Source organism: Monodelphis domestica, chromosome 1 (genome assembly GCF_027887165.1).
Source record: "Monodelphis domestica isolate mMonDom1 chromosome 1, mMonDom1.pri, whole genome shotgun sequence".
NCBI classification, from domain to species: Eukaryota; Metazoa; Chordata; class Mammalia; order Didelphimorphia; family Didelphidae; genus Monodelphis; species Monodelphis domestica.
Window position 1 is genome coordinate 348,274,476 of NC_077227.1, and position 14,491 is coordinate 348,288,966.

At 38.4% G+C, this 14,491-nt stretch overlaps 1 protein-coding gene across 2 annotated transcripts in view; it reads left to right on the top strand.

Annotated features, from left to right (window-relative positions):
- The window catches only part of STK32A (serine/threonine kinase 32A), a 170,438-nt gene that overhangs the window by 114,442 nt on the left and 41,505 nt on the right, over nucleotides 1-14,491 (top strand). For both annotated transcript variants that reach the window (XM_007473844.3, XM_056811446.1), the window contains one exon: nucleotides 8,886-8,975. In XM_007473844.3, coding sequence (XP_007473906.1) covers nucleotides 8,886-8,975 — 90 coding nt within the window. The remainder of the gene's footprint in view (nucleotides 1-8,885; nucleotides 8,976-14,491) is intronic.

Genomic DNA, 14,491 nt, shown 5'->3' on the forward strand with positions numbered 1-14,491 from the left:
ATACCTAGTTCAGTTATTTTGCCACCATATTCCACCGCCTCCCCAAATATGTGGCCATTTAGTCTCCATTTTGTGAAAATCTTAGCATTAATTTATTTTTTACTCAGGATCGTGCCCAATGTTAACACAATCTGGGGACCAGTGCCTTGACTGAGGTTTTTTTTTCTTACCATGAATCTTATGACTTTTCTATTATCCCTCACTCAGTAGCCTTGTGGACTGTCCTTGTGAAGGGGTAGTATGAAAAAAGTTGAGGGGACAAGCTAAGAACCTTTTACAAGGTCAGCTCTTTCCTTAGTCTCTAACCACCAGCACCAGGGCATTCATGTTTATTCTGAGAGAGCTGAATTATGCATGGTGGCCCTGTCCTCTTGGGAAGGAAATTTTGCACCTCTGCTTTTTCCTTATTCTGTGGCTGCATCCAAGCCGGTTTCACATCAAAACAGACCCTGTGAAGACTGAGCAGTCTTCCCCGTGAATTATATGGCCAAAGTGTGATTACAAGGACCTCTCTGCAGTCTGGGGAACCCATTCACTTCCAATTAGTCCATGGTGCCTCCGGAAAATACTTTTTCAATCTGCCTTTTCCCCCATTTGGCACAGAAAGCCAAAATCCATCCTGACTGGGTGTCCTTCTTGATGAGACCAGGGCAGAAATCCCAGCAGGGTCTACTGAGCCCGAACGATTTCAGACCTGAAGCCGACAATGAACCGAGGGAGACTCTAACTAGAGAGTTTGTTTTCAGAGAGGTCGCACTGCCCTGTCCTTATAGGAGGCTATATTCTACACGTTCTGAGCTTTGCTTTTCTAGGAAAAAGACAAATGACAAGAATATACTCTCATTAATTATTATAAAAGGACATATAATATCACACATTATAAATATATAGTCAGAATCAGTGCAGATTAAACCCTATTCCCTATACCTTCCATAGCTATTAAGTCAACAATTGATTAGAAGATCATATATTTAAAGCTAGAAGGCCCCCAAGTGGTCCTCCTTAGTTCTCTCCAGTCACTTATGCTCCCTTCCCAAAATGCATTTATTTTGTAAATCCATTTTACCTAAGTATCTGTTGCCTCTCCCCTTAGAATATACACTTCCAGAGGGAATGGACTGTTTCGCTTTTATCACTGTATTCACAGTCCCTAGCACAATGTCTGACCCACAGGGACTTAACAACTGTCTGGTGATTGATTAATTGGTACGTGTAAGCCCTCATTTTAAAGATGAAGCATCTGATGCTTGGAGAAGAGGACACACAGGTAATGAATGGCCAAGTCAGAATTAAAACCTAAGTCTCCTGACCCCCATTTCAGTGCTTTTCCCAATGAACCCTAGGAACCCAAGGTGACTTCACAGCCACATAATATACCCTTTATTCATATATCTCTTTAAATTTTTCATAGCGAATTAACAAATAAGCTATATGGTTTCACTTGATCCTTACCACGACCTTACAAGTTATGTAGGAATTTATAATCCCATTTTATAGATAAGAAAATAGAGGCTCAGCAAAATTAAGTGACTGGCCCAGCATATGACAAGTCAATGATCTATAGAATCATAGCTGAGAGGAGCTGTAAAGACCATCTAGTCTGATCCTCTCATCTGACAGAGGAAGAAACTGAGGCCCAGGGGAAGAAAATATTTTATTTACAGCTAAGTATTAATTGGCAGAATCGGGATGAAAACACAGGTGTCAGTTCTCAGATCAAGGCTTTTCCCACTACGCCCTTTTCTCTCACGCTTGAAAATCCCTCGATTGGCGGCTGAGAGATATGTCTTAATGCATCTTTCATGCTGTTCTAATGCTGCAGATGGCAGGTGAGTGGGATAGGTGACCTTGAACATGTTCCATTTTCCATGGAAGTTAAACTGTATCCGACATGAGGACTGAAAACAAGGCTGCTACAGCTCAGAAGGCAATCCAAGCTCCAACCCAGCCCAGTAGGACCAGATGATTCACTTCTCTGTCAAGAGAGCCCTTAGCAAGCCAGGGTTTTCAGGAGCTCCTTTGGGTCCCTGACCAGCTGCACTGTGAGGGGAGACATGGGAGGTAATGAGAAGATCTGAGTCTTCTCGGGTCTTGTGTCCTAACTCTCACCCACCAAGAAAATCATTCCCTCTCTCTTGGCTTGTCTCCTCCTCTGCAAAATGAAAGACTTTTATCGAATGAACATTAAAATCCTCATTTTGTATAACAGCTTCTTCATCTATCAAAAAGGGACAATATTACATGGCCTGCCTTGTAGGGATTAGTTTGTTTTTAAAGATGAAATGAGAAACTGTATTTAAAAGTATCTTGACATAGCATAAAACAACTATATCAATATAAGATTTTATTTCAATAATAACAGTAATAATTAGCATTTATATGGTGCTTAATCGTTTGCAAAGCACTTTACATACGTCATCACATTTGCTTTTCACAACAACCTTGAAAGGTAGGAGCTAGTATTATTTCCATTTTACAGATGAGAAAAGTAAGACTGAAATTAAGTGGCTTGCCCAGGATCACACAGCTAGAAAGTGTCTGAATCAAGGATTTGAACTCATATCTATGATCTCACTGATATGGATGAATCTACTATAATTAATTATACATCTAAGTCTTTACCCATTTCCTCATTCCTGTGCCAGATGTATTGGTATCCTCCCATAATGGAACCCTTCCTCCATGATTTTCAGTTTTATGGATACCTATGTAGATACTTCAGACTGCATACTATTCTTCACCAATATGGAAAATCAATATTGTAGCTACCTTTTTCATCAATCAATCAATCAATCAATCAATAAACATTTATTAAGCACCTACTACATACCAGACATCATCCTTTAGGGTACTTTTTAAGTTATCCTTTTTAGAATTTTTTTAATATACATTCAAACCTGCAGTAGAAAGTCTAGTTTTTAGAGTAGCACGTTTTTTCTACATTTTCCCTTCATGGGTAGTCCTTTCCAATTATACATTTTCTTAATGACATCCATTACAGTATTTCTTGCATGCAGGTCGCCATTGGAAATATGCTGTTGTTTAAATGTCCTGTCCCCTGTGCATCCCCATACGTTGCCCTTTGGGTCACCAACAATTTGATTCTTCGGAGATTGCATTGTCCCATCATTCATCACCATCTGGCACAATCAGAATAGAGGAGTTTTGTGTTGGAAAGCTGCTTGGAATTATTAAAAGCACTCCACTATGTGCTATAAAATACAGTTTGCCCTTTTGCCCATATTCAATTTGGGGCCCAACTCATTATCCTTCTGCATTTGCCTGTCCCAGAAATAAGTACTTTTGTTCTAACTTAATAGCCAGGCCATCCAGCTGCATGTCTTAGGCTGAACAATAGGCATTTTTCATCTATTTGGTTTTGCCTTGAGAATGATTTCTTTTGAGTTATGGTGGGTCGGAGGCTCTCACGACATTGGAGATAGGGAGCTCTCTTCCAAGTGAGGAAGACGTGGTTCAGGTACATGTGATACAAATCCCTTAATCTCTCAGTGGCCCCACAAAACCCTCTAAGACTGTAAGTTGGAAAGCAAGTATTGATTACCTTTGATAGAAGATATTCTTTACCTAGACTTCCCTTGCCTGATAAAAGCACTGGTCTTGTCAAAGACAGTATAAAAATCATGAGTCTATATGGCTTTGAGGCTTGATGCAAATTAGCAAAATATCATCCACAAATAGGAGCCTACATAACAATCTTAGAAAACCAATATGGTGACTACCTTATTCATCAATCAACCAACAAATATTTATTAAGCTCCTACTGTGTACCAGACACCCTACTTTCGGGTACTTTTTAAGTGATCTTTTTTGGACTTTTTTAAATGTATATTCAAACATGCAATAGAAAATTCAGTTTTTAAAATGGTACATGTTTCCATGACTTGCATTAGGCCATAGACTGCCTGGGGAAGCCTGATGATTCTCACATTGAGAACTAATGCACTGATAAAAGATGTAAGCTCTGTGTGTTGGACTGGAAAGAGGATCAGATTTGGATTCATAAAACCTGGTTTTGAGTATTGTTTATTCAATTTAATAGCTATGTGGCCTGGGCCAAGTCATATGCTTTTTCTAGTCGTGTTTTCTCATTGTTTGTCATTCAAGGCAGCTAGGTGGTACAGTAGATAGATTACTAAGCCTTGAGTCAGGAAGACTCCTCTTTCTGAGATCAAATCTGGCCTCAGACACTAACTAGCTATGTAACCCTGGGCAAGTCACCTAAACCTGCTTGCCTCTCAGTTTCCTCATTAAATATTATTAAATTAAATATTAGTAAAGATAAAATGAGCTGGAGAAAGAAATGGTAAGCCACTCCAGGATCTCTGCCAAGAAAACCTCAAATGGGGTCACAAAGAGTCAAGCATGACTAAACAAAAACAATCACGTTGTAAAATGATCCCTTCGGCTCTAAAATTCTATGAAACTAATTCTGTAATCCCATTTCATCCTGTCTCAAGAGTTGGGACTTCAGGCAAGTTCCTTAACTTTTCAGGACCCCATTTCTTGGTGGAGTAGGTCCTCTGCCTCCTATGTCTCATCTTCTTCTGAAGAACACTGGGAAGGCCATTGGATCAGGAAGCATTTTGAATGCATTTGAAAGAGAGACTCCAAGGATTGACTACAAAATAATATTTCACCTTTGCTCTGACTTCAGAATATTTGTGATATTATTGGTCTGTGTATCCCTTCTGCTGATGCATAAAGTATTCATTTCACACCTTGATGTACCATAATGAGGCATCCAAGAGCAACTTGTTAGTAATAATCCAGGAGTCGTAGATTTAGAGATGGAAGGGACATTCAAGGTCATCAATTCATAGGATCAGAGATATAGACTTAGAAAGGGACCCTGCAAACCAGTTGGTCAGTAAGTCAGCATTTATTAAGCACCCAGTATGTGTCAGGCACTGTGCTAAGCACTGTGGATACACAGAAAGGCAAGAGACAGTCCAAACTCCTTCCTTTACAGATAAAGAAACTGAGGCCCAGAGAAATTAAGTGACTTATTTAATATTTGTGTCATCTAGTAAGTGCCTGAGATAGGATTCAAATTCAGATCTTCCTGACTTTAAAATTCATTGTCTTAGCCACAGTGCTACATTGCCTCTCTTCTTCCATCCCTCTTATTTTACAGTTGAGGAAAGTAAGACCCAGAGAGATTGGGCCAGTGATTTGTCCAAGATCATGCAGTTTCTAGGAGTGCAAAACCAAAGGTTTAAACCCAGATCCTCTGACTACAAATATAGCACTCTTTCCATTGCACCATGAAAATAACTGGGATCCTATTGATATATTTAAATTAAATTGCTATTATAGCACAAGGGCAGTTAGATAATGCAGTGGATAGAATCAGGCCTAGAATCAGGCAAGAATCCTTCCTGAGTTCAAATCTGGTCTCAGATATTGTGACCCTGGACAAGTCACTTAACCCTATTTGCCTTGGTTTAATCATCTGTCAAATGAGCTGGAGAAGTAAATGACAAACCACTCAAATATCTTTGCTGAGAAAATTCCAAATGGAGTCATGAAGAGTCAGACATGTCTAAAAAAAATGACTGAACAACAAAATTACAGCACAGAATTATGAGAATTAAAAGTTGGAAGGGGTCCTGGAAGTTCATTGTTAAATTTTTGGTGTGAGTATTTACACCTTAGAAGTCAACAAAACCTACAAATCAGGACTCAATTTGTCATTTTGCTCATTGTCTACATTTAAGGAAATGATTGAAAAGGGGGCAGCTGGGTAGCTCAGTGGATTGAGAGCCAGGCCTAGAGATGGGAGGTCCTGGGTTCAAATCTGGCCTCAGACACTTCCCAGCTGTGTGACCCTGGGCAAGTCGCTTGACCCCCATTGCCTAGCCAATACACAGTATTGACTCCAAGACAGTAGGTAAGGGTTTTAAAAAAAAGAAAAAAGAAAGAAAATGATCAAAAAATGTTAATTCAGATTAAACCTAAAAGTACATTATGAGTATGCTTTTTTTTTAGTTAGTTGTTGAACATTTATCAACATAGCCCTGCCTAGAGATCACTGTAGCTAAATGATAATTCAGACACAGTCACCTCAGATGTTGGTCACAATTAAGTTTTATCTTTATTCCTTTAAAAAAATATAAGCACTCATTCTATCTGTTGTTACCCTCATAAAATAAAATCAATAATGAATGCCAAATTGCAAGAGGCAATGAGATTTACCTGAAATAGAATCTTCAGCGCCCTCAGGGAGCATATATTGATGTTTGATGTGAGCAATATAACTTCCATAAAGGAAAACAATCAATTTTTCCCCCATATTGAGGATAATGCATTGAGACATCATAAACACAAATGGAAATGTCAACAAGTTGAGGTCTTTTGGATAAGATACCATTTCCAGACTTCCAGATATGAAGCTAACAGAGTCTCAGATTTTTCTGTCTCCATTTCTACCTTAGTATCATTTCCCTTTATGGTTGTTACAAGTTTAAGACCCTTACACAGCTCTAGAACAATGGCACCAGGGACCCTATAGTAGACTATCCAGCCCTGATGGCAAAATTTGTGTTTTGGGTTTGGGGGAGCTTTGAGGTTATTTTTGGTACAGATTTGTTTTCTTTTATTCACAATAGGGTAGTCTAAGGGAAAAAATTTACTCTACCAATGAAGATTATCAGTGTATAATCTTATAGAATAATCTGGGAGGGCATTTGAGAGGTTAAGTGACTTTACCTAGTATTAAAAGTCAACATATATTAAAGGCAGAACTTGAATTCAGTTCTTCCTGATTCCCAGATCAGCTTTCTATAGATTATGCTACAATGTTTATATGTTCAAAATATTCCTTCCAAACCTATATGACAAAGAAAGCTACAATAAAGCTACAAAAAAAGAAGAAAAGCAAAAGTACTATTTCTTGGCAAGAAATTACTTTCTTTTTAGCCCCAGTTATGAAAACTGGGCTCCCTGAAAAAGCAATACCAGGCAATCAGATTTTTAAATCATATTTAACTCCCCTCCTCTCCACACCCCAACTCCTACATATACATACTTCCCTGCTAGTTGACTGACCTGATATAAAGAATGTTAATTCAGCAATATTAGACAAAGATCATCCGTGAAACCTTGGCTACTCTCAGCAATGTAATGATCTGGGACAATCCTGAAAGACTCATTACAGGGATTGCTCTCTACCTCCAGAGAAAGAACTGCTGGAGTCATCTGTCACATCAGGGTAGCTTTGCTTTTATTTTGGAGTTTGGGTTATGTATGAGTTTGCTCTTACAACAGTGACCAATGTGGAAGTGTTTTGCATGATAAGAAAAAAGAATGTTAATTAATGGATTGGTGTAGAACTGGACTGAAGTCTTCAGTGGAGTACCCAAGGAATCTGTTCTAAGGTTTCTAGTAAAGTGTCTAAAGTGTCTGTTTTTGGCACTAGGCTATCAATAACTGGGTTGAAGTAAACACTTTGGAGGTCAAAATAAGGATCTAAAAAAGATCCCCAATAATCTAGGGTCGGTAAAATGTAATAAGGATATGTATAAATCCCTGCCCTCGGGTTAAAAAATCAAAAGAACATTGAAAAAGATGTGGAAAACATTCCTAGAAAACAGTTAATATAAAAGAGAGAGGGTCCTGGTGGAATTCCAGTGTAAATCAGTTCAATATGAGTCAGCAGTACAGTAACAAATATTAACTACCTTTTGGGGGGGGCTAAACCTGTAATTTTGTTGGTTTGGGGAAATCCCTCTACAAAATGCAGATTTGCAGATTCTAGTCTAGAGAGTTACCTGGGTCATTCATTAATAGGCTATGTGTGTGGGGGGGGGGGGGGGTAGCTAGGTGGCTCTGAGGATTGAGTGCCAGGCCTAAAAATGGGAAGTCCTGGGTTCAAATCTAACACTTCCTATACCTGTGACCTAGACAAGTCATTTAACCCCCATTGCCTACCACTTACCACTCTTTTGAATCAATACAAAGTATTGATTCTAAGACGGAAGGTAAGGGTTATATATATTTTTAAAAGATATTATGAAGATTTCATGATTAGGTGACCAGTACAATGTACTTTGAAAAGACTGTTTCCTATGATTACTAAAAAGAACAGAAAGATAAGAGACAAATCTGGCTTATTTCCAGACATTGAATTAAACCATTATCAGGAAAAGAATTATAAAGATTCTTAAGCAACTGTGACCAGTGTCTGGAATATACTGAATGGTGTGAGGTTGTTGCCAGATAAGGGAAGAAACATCATCTACTATTATAACCAAGGATCTGAGTGTGACTTTGATCATAGCCAAAGTATTATAGTTATATCCATCTTTTCTTACTTTCTTTTGTTTTTATTTTATACCAAGTTATATATATTTGGTGATTTTAATGTATAGAGAACTAAGAAATTACTAAGATATATTTATTAGTTAATGAGAACATGATTGTAAATTTATTAATATTTCTCATTATCCAAACGTCCCCTGGATAACTCTAGAGCCAGGAATGAATCAGGTACAGGTTAGTTTGGGTGAGATCCCCAAGACTCCATTTACCCTTGCTTTATGTTTGAGGAATGCTAGAGAGATGGGAAGTCCTCCTTCCCTTATTCTATACTCCATAATATATACTCTATTTAGTATGTGGATACTCCATAGGCATATATGAAATACTTATGAAGTACAGGCAGGATAATTTCAGTGGGAGAGGGCACTTACATCTAGCCTCACGTTGGAGGTAAGCACTTAGTTTGAGCTTGGAAAGAACTAAGGATTCCAAGAGACTGATGTGAGGAGGGAGAGAGCGTTCCAGGCTCAGGGTTCAGCCTCTGTAAAGGCATGTTGCCAACAGATGGCCCTAAGCACTGACCTTGGCTCTTTTCTTTTCCTTAGGACATGTGCATATTACAGACTTCAACATTGCTGCCATGCTGACCAAGGAAATGCAAATCACCACAGTTGCTGGCACCAAACCTTATATGGGTAGGAATTGCTTTGATTATTGGTTATGTAACTGAGTATTTCTTGATTACTCTTTATGCTATTAAACTTTGTGTTATTAAATATAGATCTTTGTGTTATTAAAACCCCTTCCAGCATTTGTCAACTATAGAATATTAATCCTTTTACAAGCTAATGTGTGACTGTTGTTAGATTTTTAAAATTTTTTTTCATTAAGTATTTCCCAATTACATGCAAATTTAAAAATTTTTCATTTTCTAAACTTTTGAGTTCCAAATTCTCTCCCTTTCTCCTGCTACTTCTCCTATCTCTTGAGAAGGCAAGCAATAATGATATCCATTATAGATGAAGTGATAAAAAAAACATTTCCATGTTAGCCATGCTGCAAAAGAAAACACACAAATAAGCCAGAAAAAAATAAAATTAAAAAAAAAAAGTATGTTTCAATCTACATTCAGAATTCATCAGTTCTGTCTCTGGAAGTGAACAGTATTTTTTATCATAGGTCCTTTGGAAGTATCTTGGATAATTGTTTTGAATAGAGTATCTAAGTGTTTCCCAGTTGATCATCCTTACAATATTGCTATTACTATATACAATGTACTTCTGGTCCTGCTAATTTCACTTTGCATCAGTTCACATAAGTTTTCCCAAGTTTTTCTAAAACCATCAAGTTAATAATTTCTCATAATACAATAGTATTCCATCACAATCATATGCGACAACTTATTCATCCATTCCCTAAGTAATGGAAATCCCCTCGATTTCCAATTCTTTACTACCACACACACACACACACACAAAAAAACTGGAATAAATGTTTTTGTACAAATAGGTCCTTTTTAATCTCTTTGGGATAGATATCTAGTAGTGATATTATTGGGTCAAACAACATGGACTTTTTTTTCTAAATTATGTTAGAGCCACTGTGATAGGTATGAGGTATGGTCTTAGAATCAACACTAAGTATAATTTCTAAGGCAGAAGAGCAGTAGGGGCTAAGAAATTAAGGTCAAGTGACTTACTCAGGGTCACAGAGCTAAGAAATGTCTGAGACCACATTTGAACCAAATACCTCTCGTTTCTAGACCTGGCACTCTAACCACTGAGCAATGTGACAAGGAAATCACTTTAAAAGACTGATATATATTAATTTAAGGTCGCCAAGGAATTCAGCTATGTAATTCCTAAATGAAAACTCAAGTCAGCAGTCAACCTTTTATGGAGTTTTTAATTACAAACAGGAGGAAGAAAGGTAAGAGAGAGAGAGAGAGAGAAGGGGAAAGAAGGGAATAGGGCTTAAATACCCCCTCTGTTTTGGCTGGGCCAAAAGGCCCAAGCCCTTAGATAGCTGAGGCAAAGAAAAGAGATCAGTCCCTATCACTCACGTGACCAAAATGGAGAAACAGTCTCAGGGGCCTCCACCTCCAGCCTCCTTCAGAGCAAGCCTTCTCAGAGCACCACCTCTCAGAGCAAAACCTCGCCCACCACCTCCAGTCCTCAGACCCCGCCATCTTTAAGGAAACCATCTAAGTTCCCTCCCCTCAGTTCTCACATCTACCAATCACTGTCCATGTCTTCCCTGTGCCAATGGTGGCTCTAGCTTAACCCAGGACCTCCCAGAGGTCTGTCCCTTTGCACATGTCTGTTGAAGGTCATATTCTCAAATAATTAAATTTTGATCTATGCTGCAGCCCTTCCTAAATCCTGTTAGGTCTGAGTAGGGTGGAGATTGTAAGTTCCAAGACCTGGTTCTGTCATTCCAAGTATCTCTATTGTATCAATTCTAAAATCAATCATGACTCAAAGAACTTCCTGTTCTATGCTTAAGTATAGGTCAAAGCCCTTTCCATTGTTCAGCAAAAGGTTCCTGTCCTAAAGTAATCTTAAGTAGGGAGGAGAAGGACCCTCCCATGCCAAGGGGGGGTTCACATTCCAATAGACTATCAGTAGGAAATTTTTCCAGTATGAAATTTCCAAATGGTGAAATTTCCAACATTTATAAGTCTAAGAAATTTTAAGGTTTACAGCAAGTTAGCTGCCCTGGTATTCAAGGCATACTTTCATAGCCCATTGAACATAATTCCAAATTGTTCTTCAAAATGGTTGGAAGAGTTCACAATTCCACTAATCATGCATTAGTGCCCCACTTTTTCTATTTCCCTCTGGCATTTGTCATTTTCCTTTTCTGTTATGTTAGCCACTGTGATTGGTGTGAGGTGGTGTTTCAGGGCTATTTCAATGTGCATTTATCTAATCACTAGTGACTTAGAGCATTTTTTTTCAAGTAGCTATAGCCTTGATTTCTTTTTCTGAAAACTGTTCACATCCTTTAACCATTTCTCAGTTGGGGAATGACCTGCATTTTTACAAATCTGGCTCCATTCCCTAAATGTTTGACAAAAGAGGCCTTTAACAGAGAAAAATGCTTTAAAATATTTTCCCCAGTTTCCTTGTTTTCCTTCCAATTTTGACCACAGTTGTTTTATTTATGCAAAATCTTTTAAATTTCATATAGTCAAAATTTTCCATTTTACTCCACATGATCCCCTCTATCTCTTATTTTCCCATAGACTCTTTCCTTATCCATAATTCTGACATGTACATTTTTCCATACTCCCCTAATTTATTTATGATAGCACCTATGAAAGGGAATTCTTTTTATCTTATTTAATCAATCAAGTACTTCAAGTGTTCCACCCTTTTTTAACTTAGTCAGGAACTTGAAGATTCTTTTGATAAAAGTTCATGCCCTCAGAAGATGGGAAGTGGATCCCACAAGCACTGCCCCCTGGGCAGTGCCAGGCAAATTAAGAAACTATGATTGGTTCCTGAGATGTGATAAACCAGCCTACAGTGAAAGGAAGTAGAAACCAGAGAGACAGGAAGTGACATGGAGAAAACTGCTTATAAAAGCCAGTCGAGGGCATTCTGATTCATTCTGCCTTGGACTTGGGCATTGGATTTGCTCAGAGTTGGAGCCTTCTGCATTGGAGGGATTTCTGCAGTTCTGCAGTTGGATGCACTTTGTGTTGGAGATTCTGCATTGGAGATTGATTCTGTGCTGGTAAGACTCTTGCTGAAGAGACTATCGTGACTCCTGGTTGGAGATTGGGACCTGAGGGAGCCTTTGTCAAGGCTGAACTGGATTTCTTTGGATTAGCAGTTATAGGGTACTTAGCTAGGCAATATTCCCTATCTCCTTCCTATAATTCCCTTTCTTTACTATCTCTACTTTGCTGTATGAAAACTACTAAAGCTACTAACAGTCTCGTGACTTAAGAGTTAATTTTTACAAATGGCGAACACAACAACTTTTATAATTCTTAATTTGACCAAAACTCATTTTAATTCTTACATACCCCTTATAGCTAAATCATTTTTCCATTTTGATCTTGTCTTGGAATATAGTATGAGATGTTGTCTGTGCCTAGTTCCTGCCAAACTAGTTTTTCAAGCAATTTTGGGATTTAGCAAACATTAGATTATTTTGGTTATTTACTACTATGTATCATGTACCTAATCTATTGAATTGATCTACCACTCTATTTCTTAGCCAGGATCATATTGTTTTCATGATTACTGCTTTGTAATAGTTTGAAACCTGGTACCTTCCTTCACATGCTGTTCCCTTATAGAAATGCAAAGTAACATCCCTATTATTGGTTCAGGCATACTATCATTTAATTAACATTTATTAAGGTCTTAATGTGTGCCCAGAGCTGTGCTAGACCCATCAGCATACAAAAGCAAAAATAAAATAATCTGTGTCTTTAGAGAGCTTTGATTCAATTGGAAGAAACAACATTTAAGTATATACAAATAGATGCAAATAGACACAAATTTATTTGTAGGGAAAAAACACAAGTAACTGGATGGATCAAGATGAGCTTCTTGTCAAAGGTGATGCTTGAACTCTGAAGGAAATTAAAGATTTCAAAAGGTAATGGTGAGGAGGAAGACAGAATTAGCATGGGCCACAGCCAATGCAGAGGCACAGAACTAGGAGATGGTGTGATATGGGTGCAGAATAGCCATAAATCCAACCTGACTAACCTATAGAGCATGTAAAGACATAAAATGTACAAGGCTGGGAAGACAGAGAGGTCAGTGCCAGGTTGGAAAGAACTTTAAATGCCAGATGGGCAAATCCACCATTTAAAAAACTTTCTTCTACCTCCTCTCCCTTTTTAAAAGTCATAATATTGCTTTTGGATGATTAGAATATAGTTAACAGGAAAACTTCTTTAAATGTCCTTGATTTTATTTTTTTATTTAAAAAAATTTTAAACCCTTACTTTCTGTTTTAGAATTGGTGCTATGTATTGGTTATAAGGCAGAAGAGCAATAAGGATTAGGCAAAGGGGGTTAAGTGACTTGCTCAGGGTCACACAGCTGGGAAGTGTCTGAGGATGGATTTGAACCTAGGGCCTCTCATCTCTAGGCCTGACTCTCAATCCACTGAGCCACCTAGCCACCCCCTGTCCTTGATTTTATGTGGTATAGGAGAAAGAATGCAGATCTGGGGTCAGGAGAGCCTTGGAGTTGAATTCTGCCTCTCTAGAGCCAGAATTAGTACCTCTGGAAAGGGGCAGCTAGATGGCCCAGTAGATTGAAAGCCAGGCCTAGAGATAGGAGATCCTGGCTTCAAATCTGGCCTCAGACCCTTCCCAGCTGTGTGACCCTGAGCAGGTCACTGGACCCTCATTGCCTAGCCTTCACTACTCTTCTGCCTTGGAACCAATACACAGTATTGATGCCAAGACAGAAGGTAAGGGTTTAATAAATTAAATAAATAAATAAAATAGAAGGTAGGTTTTTTTTTTAAAAAAAGCTCTGAAAAGCTGAACAAATTATTTAACCTCTCTGAGACTCAGTTTTCCCTCCCCATAAAATGAGGATAATAATACCTGTAATAGCTAACTCATAGAGCTTTTGAGAGAAGCAAATAAGATAATGTGTGTAAAGCTTTTTATAAACTTTAATATGTTATTTATTAGCTATTGTAATTATGATCCTTGTGCCCTGAAAACAAACAGAAAAGACTAGGGGAGAAAACAAATGTGAAATCTGGGTTCAAATGAGCTAATGTCTGTAAAGCATACTTTGTAAGTGACAAAGCTTTGCATAAACGCCAGTCATCCTTGTTATGACCATTACTTTTATTAGGCCTGGCGAGTACATTGGGTCAGATATTTGTGATGCAGAAAGTCTGGGCAGTAATCGAGTTAGGGAGTGAGTCGCTGTGGCCTGTGAAGATGAGGGTCAGTAGTAAAAGCTGAGTGGCGGTTGAGGCTGACCTCTGGAATGGACTGGCCTGGCCTGCTAATGGTCCCTGAGTCTCCATTCAAAATAGATGGTCATTCCCAGAGATCCCCTGAAGAATCTTGAGAAACACCAGTGTAACACTCACGAAGCCACTGCAGCTGCTTGTGTAGACAGCACACGGGTGCCTCTTAATGAAGTCAGTCCCCAGCCTATGCAAATTATGAGTATTATTGTCAGTGCCAGCCAGGGTGATTTGCATGGATGGTGCT